A 13,716-nucleotide genomic window follows, 5' to 3' on the forward strand; every position below is an offset into this window, starting at 1 on the left:
TACTGTTCGCTGTATGGTGTATTTTTAGCCATTTTTTTTCACTTTCTCAAGCCCGTATCGGACTACTTCGCACACAAAATTGCATAGCTGCATGTGCATAGCATGAAAACAGTTGAAACCAATGAACATCGAGCATTGAGTCGCCATATTGATTTACATAACATGCTTATTGGTCCAGACGGTCTTGTGCTATGCATATGCAGCTATGCAGTTTTCTGTGCAATATATGGTTCAAAGCACGCACACAAGCAGGAGGGGTGCAAGTGCGTGCGTCGCCTGGCTGGCATCAGTGAATGCAACCCACGTTCGACCCATACCGTTGCGAATTGATCCATCAGTGCCAAGAAGCTTCGTAAGGTTACAATCAGGTCGTATGCGCGTGTTTATTGTAGAACAAAGCATTCTTTGACGACAATAACGCGTAAGTTTACGAATAAATATTTCGATTTTATCGTAAAACTAAAAAGAATATCGTAACTAAGACCTAACCCAGATTCATAACACATTTTCGGTCGAACATATGTTCCTAGTATCTTCAGGTTTGATCGCTTCGGGAGCGTTGAATCCCACGTCAGTTCCAGTCAGTCGAAAACGCTATGTGATTAGTTAATTTCTTAAAGCTTAGGGTTTAAATCTCTATTGTAGATGGACACTAAATGAACTCTTTTATGTGCCTCTAGTCTTTTAACCTAAGATTCAGTTGCGAAAAAACAACAATATATCTACATGATGAATTATTTAACTCAAAAGTATAAGAAAATTTTTTATTTAGAACCAGAATTAAAAGACCTTCTGTTTTATGCAATAACGAAAGCCAAAACGGTCCGCAAAAAGAGAAAATAGTGGAAGTGGAGGTCGAGAGAGAAGATACCCTCCGCACTTGAAGCAACAAGAAATCACTTTAATTTCGGTATGTTGATCACGTATCACTGTAATCCAGTCGATTCATTAATTATATTAACTCGCATTTTCTCCGTGGAGACGGCAATAAAGAACGGACTGTTCGCTGCCACTGCGTCTTCAAGAGCAAATAATTTGAAAGATTGGACGAGACCGATCTGAGGATGCTGCGATTGAGAGAATGACTGTCGTCCTACCCTTGATATTGTCAGTCAAATTGCAGCTGTGAATACAAAGCAGACATGCTTTCGAAGTACAGATTTTTCCTGCTGCTCGCTTGCACGGGATGCGTTCTGTTGTTCGTCGCATTCGTGGAAAGAGGCTTGCGGCCACGGGCTCCGAAGGTAAACTTAATACAGCTTGAAACGGTACGCGGGTTGTCATCCGGCGGGTCGTCGGGTGCCTGCAGAATCGTAATCGAGCCACCGTGCAACGCTACTTTCCTGATCTGGCTCGTCACGTCTTACGCGGGTGAGCCCACGGCGAGAAGCGCCCTACGGCGAGCCTACGCGGACGAGGAGTTGCGAGCTCTGGGGATCAGAAGAGTATTCTTGCTCGGCAAGCTAAGTGGCGACGCCGAGAGGAAGACGCGCGTGGCGCAGAACGCGCTGCTGGACGAGTCGCGACGGTACAACGACATACTTCAGGGTGACTTTGCGGACACTTACAGAAACTTGACTCGCAAGCACCTCATGGGCCTCCGCTGGGCGGTGGACACTTGCAGGGACGTTAGATACATCGTGAAGATGGACGACGATATCGTCGTCAACGTATACGGCATACTGGAGGGGCTGCGCTCGGGTAAGATGGAGGAGAACTCCCTGACTGGTTGCCTCCTGACGAACATGGTCCCCATTCGAGAGCCAGCCAGCAAGTGGTACGTGAGCGAGGCGGAATACGCGGGTAGCGTTTATCCCGACTTCGTCTCCGGCTGGCTGTACATCACGCGTCCGCGGGTGGCGAGTCGATTAATCGATCACGCCGAGTCTTCCCGCGAGTACTTTTGGATAGACGACGTGTTCGTCACCGGTATCCTGAGGCGTGCTTTAAACATCAAGATTCAAGATATCAGCGATTTGTTCACGACGGACCACCGGTACTTGGAATGTTGCATAAGAGGACGGGCGAGCCGGCTCAAGTGCGAATTCCTGGTTGGTCCCAACGGCGGTGACGCCGAGCTGCAAGTGAGATTCAAGGAGTTCGCCGAGTTCTGCCAGGCAAACTGTTCCGTCCGCGAGGAGAGCAATCTCGTTGGCAACACCTGCGTGCTGGCGTACGAAGGGCCGAGTCTGTACAAAGGCGCCGTACAGATACATCCAGTCAGAATTTCGTGAAGGAACAATAGGCGGACCGATGGGATTGATAACGCTTTTGGATAGGCAACGTGTTTGTTGTCGGCATCCCTAAACATGAAGATTCGAAACATTAGCGAGTTGTATACGACGGACCACGGATACTTGAAATGTTGTGCAAGAGGCCGGGCGAGTCTGCTGAAGTGTGAACTCCTGGTTGTTCCTAACGGCGGCGACGCCGAGCTGCAAGTGTGATTCAAGGAGTTCGCCGAGTTTCTGCTAGGCAAACTATTCCGTCCGCGAGAGCAATCTCGTTGGCAAGACCCGCGTGCTGGTGTACAAAGGCGCCGTACAGATAAACCCAGTCAGAATTTCATGAAAGACCAACAGGCGGACCAACGAGATCGAGATCTCGCTTCGATTATTACAGAGAATATTTTCTATTTATTACTGTATATAAAATTTGTACAGTTTACTATATAGCTTCGTAAAATCGTAGTTTACTTTACCTATCTTTTTATGCGTCAATAATTATACGATAGTTGCTACATCACAGTCCTATACATATGTGACATACAGGGTTGTTTACATCAAAACTGGCGAAACACAAACAAAAATTTTTTAGTCTACATTTTCAGCACACACAAAAAAAACCAATATCTTGACGTTTTCTCAAAAATCTTTTAAGCAGTCCTTGATGAACATCCCCTATCCCTTATTCGTTACCGAAAACAAAATTTAAGGTGACTGTTCATTACTTATCGTTGACAAAAAAAAATTAGACAAAACTAAAAAGAAAATCATGTTTCTCCGTTACTTTCCGGATGTTACTCAAGAGATATATATTGTAGCAAACTTGCAATTTTCACAAGTCAAAATGCACCTTGCGATTTTGTGCTTGTCTTAAAAAATTGCAAGAATTGCAGGTGGTATCTTTTGGTCTCACCAACATAAATAAATGACATAAATTATTATTAATATTAATAAAATATTAATTTTATTAATATTAATAAAATATTATTAATGTACATATATATATCTCTCTCTCTCCCTGTTAAATATTTAATTTCAATATGACAAGAAAATGATTTACATGAAAGGCTATTCTATCTAATTTTAAAGTAGAGATTTCTTTTTCGGTAACTGAAAGGTGGCGCCCAGGCACAAGTGATCGCTACCTACTGTGAAATTTGGTATTCTGGGTAACGCGGCGCATTGGCTCACTGTAGGTAGAGTGTACTTCTCGAATGGTTGGATGTTGCTGTAGAATATATAATCCACGGTGATCCACTCGTCCTGATGCGTCGACGCCTCTTTCTCGCCGTGAGCGCCTACGTGCGAGTAAACGCTGCGCATGTTAAAGGGGTGCGTCAGGGTGCCGGACGAGAATCTCGCGGAATGGCCCTGCACGATCTCGATGACTTGCGCGTGGCCGGCGTCACTGCTGGCACTCTGTTGCAGCACACTTTTATTGCATGGCGTTGGCACATTCTTGTCCTGTTTCTGAAGCGACTCGCTGTTCTCCAGCTGATCAGAATCGAATGGTTAGTGAAACAATTGTCAAAGCACGCTATTAGGAAAAGAAGTCAAGATCGAGGGGACAAAGCAGCACTTTAGAATTTAAATTGTTTTCAAAATCTACGCAGAACCGAGAGATTCCGAGAACGAGCACTCGTCGCGTTACATTAAAATAGATATGAAGTCGACGAAAGAAATCAGTTGACGTGCGCAGTTCGTTGTACATTCAAGAACGTACCATGACTTTACCGGTGCCTTCCTTTCGCAGTCTTTGAGTCAGGACGTTAAAGTGCTGACAGTTGTCGGTGACGCATAATCGCGGTGGTATCAAAGATTTGGACAGGGAACGATATTGAGACGGCTCCAAGCTCCGTCCCTTGCCGTAATACTCGAACGAGCCCTCCGTTAGGAACTTGTAAACGCCGGTGAACGGCTCCAAGTTGAAGTCGCCCGCCAGTACAATCGGTAAGTACTTCGGGCCCGCCCTGCGAGGTATCACAAAATATTTAATATTTGCCGAACGCAAGCGGGCAATGATTTAACTGAAGCGTGCCCTCACATCGTATTTTCGAGGAACGCGATCCGCTCGATCTCCGCCAACAAGAGCTGTATCTGCGCCAATCGCACGTCGTTGCGCCTCGGATTATATAACAGGTGAGTTGTGGCGACCACGACCTGCGTCTCCGGATTATCTCGAAGAGCCAGTTTGGCGATTATTCCGACGTTGTCTCGATTCAGAAGCTCGACGCCGGGCTGATACAGCTCCACCTTGGCGTAATCCAGCAAGACAAATTCGCTGGAGCGATACAACAGCAGCAGGCCGTCCCTCTTGTCGTTGGTTCTCTTTTTGTACAGATACTCGTATCCGTGCTGCTTGAACGGAGCCACAAACTCTAGCAGGTGTTCCTCCTGCATTTCCTGAAGGCATATCACCTGGAATATTCGACACAGTATAATAGCGCGCGGTATTCTCTCGTCTCCCCCGCTGCAGGTTTGACAGCATCGTTAAATGCCGAAGAATAAGTATGTACATTTGCCTCCGCCTCGAATATCTCTTGTATTACAAGGGGCTTTCGTGTTTTCCAATTCAGTGCTTTCTTGTTGTGATCCATGTACAGATACGAGTGATCTTCCAACAGGTTTTGTGCCAGGATATTAAAGGACAAGAGTTTCAATATGAAATAGTCTTCCATATTGTTGGACGATCTGTCTAAAAATGTTTCAAGAAGAGATCATGTTCTCCGGCAGGAGGAGGACAATCGAGTAAATAATGTCGCATATAATATCCATTCGAAGATTTAACACAGAAAGGCGAGGGATCTTTACCTTTCTCGACTTGCCTCCACTTCCTTATAGCCCTGTACCTTTGTTTGTCCATGTAACCGCCGTACCTGGTGTCCACTGCACACACGTTATTCCTAACGACGCTAGGCGTCGGGTCTGCGTACGGGCCGGTCTGGCAATAGATCAACGTGTTCGCCGTCGCGTGAAACGGGATGTCGCACATCGCGCTCGCGTTGCTCTGGCTGTAGCAGGTGTCAAGGTAGGGCTCCATCTTGACCTTGGTGCACTTCTGGTGGGACGGAGATTTGTCCATAGAGACGGCGAGCTCCGGGTGATTGGGAGCTAGGGCTCGCCAGACGGGGCACTTGCACAGACCACCCAGAAGCTGCCAGGTCGGCTCCAGCGCGCAAAAGATCTGCGGGGGGGAAGCGGACGATATTACAAAGTCGAGACGTGTGTGTATGAGAGAGAGAGAGAGAGAGAGAGAGAGAGAGAGAGAGAGAGAGAGAGAGAGAGAGAGAACAAAGAATATTGTTAAGATGAAATTTCGTGAGCGAAGGCGACTCTTCGCAGCCTCTCGCGCACCCTGCGATCGAACGAGCGGTATTCAGAGCCCGCGGGGACCTTCCCCACGCGGAAGGTGCCCTTGCGCACCCACGCCTAACCCTAACGTCCGCCGTGCCAGCCAACGGGTGGCGGAGGAGAGGAACGACTGGCGAGAAAGAGGGACGCGCGTCTGGTGCGGGGAGTCGTGGCGCTTACCTTACGCGATTGCGGGAACGTCGCCGGCCGCGCGTTACACGCTACATTCAGCAGAGAAGCGGCGCTCGTCAGCAGCAGCCTCGGGGACAGGCTCATTTATCGGCGCGGATCTCTGGTGTTTTTTTTTTTATATATTTTTTATCTATTTATCTTTGTTCTCGCGCGAGATCGGGGGTGCGCAGCACACGCTTTCACGCTCGTCCTATCATGATTCACGCGTTCCGCCGTCCGGGACCTAGGGGACTGGCACCGTTACCGCGGCCGCTCCGCGACGCATACGCGTTTGTACATACCGCACGATGGGGACGACGGCGGGCCGCGGACGGGACCCGACGTGCGAAAGAGCGATCCCTCGCGCTGCTCCGCGAGCACGGCCGTGCGTCTGATCGCTCGATCTCTCGATCTATCTCTCGCTCGCAGCTCGCACTCGCACTCGCTCTCGCCGCGCGATCCACCGGATCCACGAGCGAACCACACAGAATCGGGGCCGAGGGGGTCGGTCGGCGGGACCACCAGCCTTGTTTCAAATCGCCGTTGACCCTGACGAATCGGGTTTTAGCGCTTCGTTTGCACGTATACGTGGCGCGCGCGTCCGTATGCGTGCACGCGTAGGCGAACGGCGTGGCAGCGCGCGGCCGAAAGGGGGGAATGCCGAGACGCGCGGGCAGCTTAGCCGAGACCCATATTCGTGTTCCGTATATTTAGCCGCCCGGTATGCCCGAGAACGGAGTGCGTGCGCGTGGGTGCGCGCGCGCGGAAATCAGGCAGCCGCGTTTCACGCGCTGAATTACCTGCTGGTCAATTCTGTGTCTTTAGGCCGGTATTCATAGGCGGATCTTACATTCAAGACTGTCTTAAGATCACCTTTAGATACTCCGTAGTCAATGAAATGTTCCGTACGGCATCTTTAGATAGATTCAAGACGGTCTTGGAACATAAGATCTGACTGCAATGAATACTGGTCTATGTTGTAAGATACAGAATTGACCCCCTGAGGGTCAATTCTGTGTCTTACACTATAGTGAAAATGCTAAAAGTGAGTAGCCTTGTCTCTTTCCAACTGTCCCTTAAAAAAAAAGACAAAGCCGCTCACTTTTCACCATGTTGCAAGATACAGAATTGACCCCCCGAGGGTGAATTCTGTATCTTACACTATAGTGAAAATGCTAAAAGTGAGTAGCCTTGTCTCTTTCCAACTGTCCCCTTAAAAAAAAAGACAAAGCCGCTCACTTTTAGCATCTTCACCATGTTGCAAGATACAGAATTGACCCCCTGAGGGTGAATTCTGTATCTTACACTATAGTGAAAATACTAAGAGTGAGTAGCCTTGTCTCTTTCCAACTGTCCCCTTAAAAAAAAAGACAAAGCCGCTCACTTTTAGCATCTTCACCATGTTTGCAAGATACAGAATTGACCCCCTAAAAAGAGACGAAGCCCCAAGGGCTTGATCACGAATCTTCTCTTCTAGCGTGACAAACAAATTTATTAGCGAGTTCATAATGTTCATCAATGAAGCTTTCCACTTTTCACGTTTTACGCTGTAGGAAAAGATTCACGATCAAGCCCCTGATCCTCGAACGCGAGTTCAAGAACGCACAGAAGAGGTAATTAATGAAGTAATTGAGAAAAGGAAGGAGAGAAGTAAATAACGGAGAGTAAAGCAGACTTTGCTCATGGCTCTCTCTCTCTCTCTCTCTGTCTCTATCTATCTATCTATCTATCTATCTCTCCATCGTGCGACGATAGCGATAAAACCTGCGACGAGATTAGAATAAATGGATAAGATAATTAAAAGGTAATTAAAGGTACCCTTTAATTTAAAGCAAATTGCAGCAGATTCTCTGCACTTGCCAGCAGAATCCGCCGATATAGTCCGATGATCGTCGGCAAAAACCGAACGGAATCTGTCGTTATTTCGTATAGACACTAAAATGAAATGTGTTGCTTAAAATGTTTAAATGATTGCGAAACGATAGGTCCTGTTCAGTTTCCGCAGCTGATCGCTGCTATTATTTTCCATCAGCGGACGGAATTTCTGTTATATTTCCGCCGACAGTCTATCAACTAAGTTCGTGAGCAGATCTCATTACAAAGCGTTTGAACAGATGAGTTAGAATTAAAAATCTTGGCTCGAGAAGCTGATCGAGTATCTCTGTTTCACAGCTGCGCCGTCTCGGTCTCTACGCATTTTATTTGTCGTATCGTGTGTATATACGAATAGAACCGGTTGATATTTTGATGCGAGAAAAGAAGCAATTCCAGGAAAGATGCGGAAGCGAGTCTTGCGCAAGATACCTGACTCTTAATTAAGAGGAAGATTAGGAAGTACAAGAGAAGCGGGAGGAGACTTCGACCAAACTCCAATTAACCGACTTCATTGATGATCAACTTATCGATACCTGTTTGCTAATACGAAGATAATAGGCTAATTAACATTTTAGTATATTCATGGATAAAGAATGAATTGAAAGGTTCGAAATTTTATTTGAAGCGAAATAAATGTTGCTGATTGAATCAATCGCCGATTAATGACTTTAATCGGAATTCGGTTCAAGTAACTCTGGGATTACCTCAATCGCATTCCGATTAGCTTAATGTTAATCGATGGCCAACTTGCCAAGTAATATTTGTATTATTTCGTCAACACAAAGCCCATATCGGACTATTGAGATTGAGATTAGATTGAAATTTGATCAGAGTAAAGTTTACACTAATCTAAAGTTTAGCGACTTTTACTCTAATTGGTCAAATTTCCATCAGGGGTTCGATCGTGAATCTTTTCCTCTAGCGTGAGCTCGTGAAAAGTGAAAAATTTTATTAACCAATGTTGAATTTGTCAACGAAATTTTTCGCTTTTCGCGCGTTTACTCCGAGGGAAAAGATTCACGCTCGAGCCGCCAATCTCAATCTCCATCCGCGGTAGTCTGATAGGCGTAAATGAAATTGTTAATGTTTTGTTTGCGAGAAGATAAGATTAGATCAGGGACGCTCACATAACTGGAACCGTTGTGTTTCTGTCTCTCGATTGCCGATGATTAACTGGAGTCTGGGCTGAAGTCGCTCCAACGTCCAATTCTACTAATATAGATTAACTTTGATCTCGGATCGCTCTCACTTGTATCGTTTTCTCAGAACTAGAAAGAGATAAAAAGTAAGTGAAACCAAGCTAAAGTTAAACTGCGTTGGTGGAAACCGACATAAGGACGCAAAAAGAAAAAAAGATAAATCCAGAAGGACAGTAAAGAGGAGAATGGAGTCCACTGTGTCGAGATACATTACCGCTGTTAAAGATACGACGAGCAAAGCGCGAAAGAAGGAACAGTTTGTCCCGGACGATCTTCGTGGCTTCTGGAGCGAGCTTTCGACAACGAGTGACGACGGATCTCTCTTTATACGCCTCTTAAGAGAAGGTCGCGGATCCCGCACGCGCGCGTTAGCTTCAATTGAACAAGGCATCGTCTCTAGTTTATGCGACGGACACAGAGTTTATACAATATTTTTTCAACGGCGACGATTTGTTAGCGCTCAATAATAGTACGCTCGTCCCCGATAACGCATATGTTAACACACCCTTATCTGCATCTCTTATGGAGATAGTCGCGCTCTCGTTCACCTCGGAATTGTCGTGCGATAATCTAACAGAGAGATTTACGCACAATGGGTGTTTTAATACAGATATTTATATTGTCACGGCGATTTAGACTTGTAAATATCTGCGCATTGCCGTCACAGCGACGCAAATCTGCAGGAACCTCGCGGAGAGTGAAACCCGAATGCAAGCGTAATCTTCGGTGCGGATTCCGAGCTGGAACCCGGATTCCTCAAATTTTCAAGGAGGAATCGGACGTGATCTCGAAAGGACGAGCATACTTTCAGTTAGTGCACCTTTAAAATTCACCGAAAGAATAATTAGACGCGGCGGTCAATAAGAGTTCGGGTATAAATTACATCTTCGAGCACTCGGCTAAATTTGAATGGCTATACGTGTATTGTGGTGTAAATCGCGGGATTAAAATTGACGTACAAAAGATGAGCACACGTTTAAAATTGAACGATGTGAAATATAAAAAGCCGGATGAACAATATAAAAGTAGAATGTACGAAGAAGATATACGTAGCGACGCGTTCGCTTTATTTAAAAATGGCGTTTTAAAGGCACTATATACACATGTTATATACACATAAATTGTGTCTTTTATGTAGAATAATATGTAGAATGTGTTGGATCGTACGGTACTATTCTCAACAGTATTTATCTATCTATATACACGCAATGCGTATGTAATTTATTACATCGCCGTGCTGGACACGTAACGATAAACATGAGTAATCGACCACGCAATATCGTAGAAGAAAACCCCCGTAGAACGTCGCGATGCAGCGACACATACAAAAATCGAACGTTATAATATGTACATCATTGGCATACTTCAACAGGTAGACGTTAGCAGCGGGGATAAAATCCGTTTGTACTGAGTTTACGATGATAACTGCAGTTTTTTTGTGCATCGAGATATGTCAGAGATACAGTTTTATTACACGATTTCGTAGCAGATATGTCGCCGCGAGGGCGCAACTCGTGTAACCTCGTCTCGTTTTCTGCACCAGTTGCCGAATTGTACTTTGATAAATTTTACACAACGAGGCGGATCGATCTCATCGTGCGATTTACATCGCATACGCGTTAATTGTGTTTATCCGCAAGATTACAAAACGGACATGACAGATCGTAAGAAAATCATTCAATGCATATCGACGTAAGATGACAATTACGGACGTTTTAAAGAACCGTCATAAATACATGCACGGCGATATATCTTTCATGTTAGAGAGATAAGATAACGTGACACTTGAGATAAAAATATATTGTCGTAGTTAAAAAATATATATCGAATACTGCTGTCTGTTGAATCGTAGGAGACAGATTGTACCGTTTTAGGCAATTGTACGTCGGTAATTATCAAATGTTCCACCAAATCCGTTTTTATACAAAAAATGTTAAATCTTAATACTATTTTTACACGCCTCTTCCCTTTCAGTTGTACGTTCCATCATTGCTTCGTCTCTTCTTAATGTACAAATTTGGAATAAAACTTATCTAACAATAGTAATATAACAAGAAAACGTCAAAGCCCATTTTGGAGAACATTGAACGCGGCTCCCAGTGCCCAGCTTAACTCATGGCCATTGATCTTCTTGTAAAGCTGCAACAATTGAAAATACTTCGTTATCTTCGAGGATATTCTCGTAGAATGAAAATTAAGCCAACGGCACACGGTACTATTTGTCCTACTAGATTACTTACGAGTTTTAGATCAGGCGACTTAAGACTAAGGCTCGGTTTTATCAACGTTTAATTTTAAGCTTAGCTCAATTCGTTCTTTGTCTCTTTCCAACTGTTACTTCAGAAAGAGACAATCATGTGATGACACAAACATGAATTAAACGAAGCTTAAAGTTAAGCGACGTTTGATGAAACCGGGCCTAAATCCTGGTCGGTTCTCGTAAACGATCCAGTAGGCAAAATAGTATCGTGTGCCGCTGGCTCAATATTGCAATACTCAATCTTTGCTCACATGTAGCTTCGTCGACGGCTCCAAACCAAAGCCGTCTCTCAGCAGAACGTAAATGAACGTCAAATCCAAGCACATGAACGGCTGATCAGTATTTGGATAGTCGCACGTCTCCTTGGCTTGCTTAAAAAATGAGCTCAGCTGCACCATTCCACCCAAAAATGGATCTATTAGTGCTACCTGAAACATCAATGGTGCAAGTGTTACACTTCTTGTATTCGTTTTGTGGCAGTCGTAGTTCGTAATCGATGTACACGGGAAGAATTTTCTCTTAAAATTCATCCCGAAAATCACGCAGTCGTGGAACAACACGGCATTTCGAAGAACTGTAAGATAGTTTTTTTTTAAATTTTACCATACTTTTTACTAGCAAAGTGTATACCAAGTATAATTACTAGTAAACCGTGTGGTAAAATTTCCAAATGTAAATACTTTTGCATTATTCAAAACAGCAGACCAAATGTAAAAAAGATGAGTCAAATATTCATAGATTCGTTAATATTTAACGTTCGTAACTCTTTGAATCCTTACCTCCGTCGCACGTTCGAAGTAGTACGAAAACGCATATACTTCGTGATCCTTCAAACCTAACGGTCTCTCCGTGAGAGTGCCGACATATTTCTCGATAATCTTCAAGCATTCGGGAAAACGTACGATCGGCTTGTTCTCATCCCCGCCAGCGAAGTTCTGCGTTTTCACGAGCTTGTACGTGCCGTTTATCGGGCCCTTCACCCTGTAGTCGTGCCCGTGGTAGGACCACTCGGTAGACACGATCGGATTGATGCACTCGGAATGTATCTCTATGGGAACATTGGGATTCGCAGCCTCGAGATTCATGTCGTGGGTCAAGATCGCCTTTCTCGCGGCCATCAGACCCATGCCCAGGTAACTGTGCGTGTACAGACTCATGTTGTGATTGAACACGTTGATGGAGTAGACGTGTCTCTCCAGTTTCTTCGCCTGCGCGCTGTCGGGCTGGAACGTGACCTGCGTCGAGCCGCCGCCGAGGTCCAACGCGGCCACGGTGGTCTGCGAGCTGAGCGAGTTGAAGCGGTCCAGCAGGAAGTTGACGGTGAACCAGGAGAAGATGCCCTCGTCCGTGCCCTCCATCACGGAGATGGAGTTTCTCGCGAGCTGGAATCCGGACGTTTGGAACAACTTGCGGCACTCGTCCAGTATGCCGTTGGCCTTGTGCTCCGGCAACAATCTCAGCCCCGCCGTGGCCTTCATCGTCAGCAACGTGCGCGGCCATTCCGACTGCGGGATCACAGCCTTCGCCTCGTTCAGAAGCGCAGTCAGAGACCTGGCGGCGTCCTCCGGTTTGTCGGCGAACGAGCTCAGTCCAGGCTTCACCTCCTTGAACAGCTCGTTATCCAGCACTAAATTCCCGTTGAGAATGGACTCGTGGAAGCCGAACGCCAACACGCGGCTACCGGTAGAGCCGGCGTCTATGACGACCACGTAGAACGGCTTTTGTAAGTTAAACGAGAACGCTAGGGTGTCGATGGCCTTGCTGCCTATCCTGATGGGTTTCAGATCATTCGCTATGGCTACGTAACCTAGGAACAATGTACCAAGCACCACCAGCATCGTGAAGTACTTCCTTCCCGGCTGGCCGGTGCTTTTCTTCTGGTGGGATGCCAATTCATTATCGCGCTCCTCTTCATTTTCAGTTCTCAGCTGAAACACATGCAAGAAAGTTGTGAGAATTCATTTACACGTTACATGTTTATATCATCTGCTCCTACGAGAAATATTCTCAAGATAACAAAGCATACGAGTATTGCTTTCAGGGCACTGTGGTAATTATAGAAGAAAGTCATAATAAAGAGTTGAATCATGGACCAACGTGATACAAATCAATAAATAAGACAGCATCCTGCTCGGATTAGCCGTTTTAATTCTTATTGAAAGGAAATCGTGTACAAAGCCTGTTGCAACAAATTCAGGACAGCTACAAATGTGTAATGGAATATCTTCTTCTACCTCAAATCATCTTGGGTCACCCTTCAAATGGAGAACGACTTCAATTAAATCTAATTAATTCTATCCGAATTGCCTGTAGCATTTCTCGCTGCACAAGCTATTGTCCTCATCTTTTTTTTTCTTCATGCATCAAGAAAAATAATTCTATTTCGACAAAGTACTACTCTGTTTAAAATAATCGGTGGAATATGATCAGATTGCATGCAACGTAAGTTAATAAGACTCTTATTTATTTACCTTGAAATTGCATGTAATCTCATCATATTCCATCTATCGTTTTAAACAGAGTAGTACTTTGTCGAGATAGAATTACTTTTCTTGATGCATGTTCAGAAAAATAATCAATTAAGTATGACCAGATTACATGCAAATTCAATGTAAATAAATAAGACTTGTTAATT

General features: G+C 45.1%; 3 protein-coding genes across 7 annotated transcripts in view; 1 reads left to right on the forward strand and 2 right to left on the reverse strand.

Annotated features, from left to right (window-relative positions):
• The first annotated feature begins 228 nt into the window (after positions 1-228).
• Positions 229-2,970, forward strand: LOC105561607 (beta-1,3-galactosyltransferase 5). 3 transcript variants are annotated; one of them, XM_012011721.1, is made up of 3 exons: positions 229-421; positions 773-910; positions 982-2,970. In XM_012011721.1, exon 3 carries the CDS (start codon positions 1,143-1,145, stop codon positions 2,232-2,234), a length of 1,092 nt encoding a protein of 363 aa, XP_011867111.1. In that variant the 5' UTR covers positions 229-421; positions 773-910; positions 982-1,142; the 3' UTR covers positions 2,235-2,970. The 3 variants fall into 3 exon arrangements, with proteins under 3 accessions (XP_011867111.1, XP_011867110.1, XP_011867112.1); XM_012011720.1 differs by having other exon boundaries at positions 773-2,970; XM_012011722.1 differs by having other exon boundaries at positions 815-2,970.
• Positions 2,621-9,769, reverse strand: LOC105561606 (protein angel). 2 transcript variants are annotated; one of them, XM_012011718.1, is made up of 6 exons: positions 9,036-9,769; positions 5,037-5,409; positions 4,742-4,920; positions 4,270-4,643; positions 3,949-4,195; positions 2,621-3,719 (listed from the first exon to the last, which is right to left on the reverse strand). In XM_012011718.1, the coding sequence occupies exons 1-6, from the start codon at positions 9,210-9,212 to the stop codon at positions 3,309-3,311; spliced, it is 1,761 nt and encodes a 586-aa protein (XP_011867108.1). In that variant the 5' UTR covers positions 9,213-9,769; the 3' UTR covers positions 2,621-3,308. The 2 variants fall into 2 exon arrangements, with proteins under 2 accessions (XP_011867108.1, XP_011867109.1); XM_012011719.1 differs by lacking the exon at positions 9,036-9,769 and adding an exon at positions 5,757-6,346.
• Positions 9,770-9,867: 98 nt separating this feature from the next.
• LOC105561611 (ectonucleoside triphosphate diphosphohydrolase 5) overlaps positions 9,868-13,716 on the reverse strand; it is a 6,295-nt gene continuing 2,446 nt past the window's right edge. For both annotated transcript variants that reach the window (XM_012011731.1, XM_012011732.1), the window contains exons 2-4: positions 11,861-13,009; positions 11,333-11,509; positions 9,868-10,960 (exon numbers count right to left, since the gene is read on the reverse strand). In XM_012011731.1, the coding sequence (XP_011867121.1) occupies positions 10,883-10,960; positions 11,333-11,509; positions 11,861-13,009 (1,404 nt within the window). In that variant the 3' untranslated portion in view covers positions 9,868-10,882. The remainder of the gene's footprint in view (positions 10,961-11,332; positions 11,510-11,860; positions 13,010-13,716) is intronic.

This window comes from Vollenhovia emeryi, unplaced genomic scaffold, assembly GCF_000949405.1.
Source record: "Vollenhovia emeryi isolate VEMERY1.0 unplaced genomic scaffold, V.emery_V1.0 DF939205.1, whole genome shotgun sequence".
Lineage (NCBI taxonomy): Eukaryota > Metazoa > Arthropoda > Insecta > Hymenoptera > Formicidae > Vollenhovia > Vollenhovia emeryi.

Bases quoted from the DNA above. Each gene is read 5' to 3' on its own strand.
- LOC105561606 (XM_012011718.1), bottom strand. From the start codon at position 9,212: ATGCCTTGTTCAATTGAAGCTAACGCGCGCGTGCGGGATCCGCGACCT. The intron at 5,410-9,035 runs GTAATGTATCTC...TCCCCCCCGCAG, and splicing joins TCGTCGTATCTTTAACAGCG to ATCTTTTGCGCGCTGGAGCC. The intron at 4,196-4,269 runs GTGAGGGCACGC...GATACCTCGCAG, and splicing joins GCGTTCCTCGAAAATACGAT to GGCGGGCCCGAAGTACTTAC.
- LOC105561607 (XM_012011720.1), top strand. From the start codon at position 1,143: ATGCTTTCGAAGTACAGATTTTTCCTGCTGCTCGCTTGCACGGGATGC.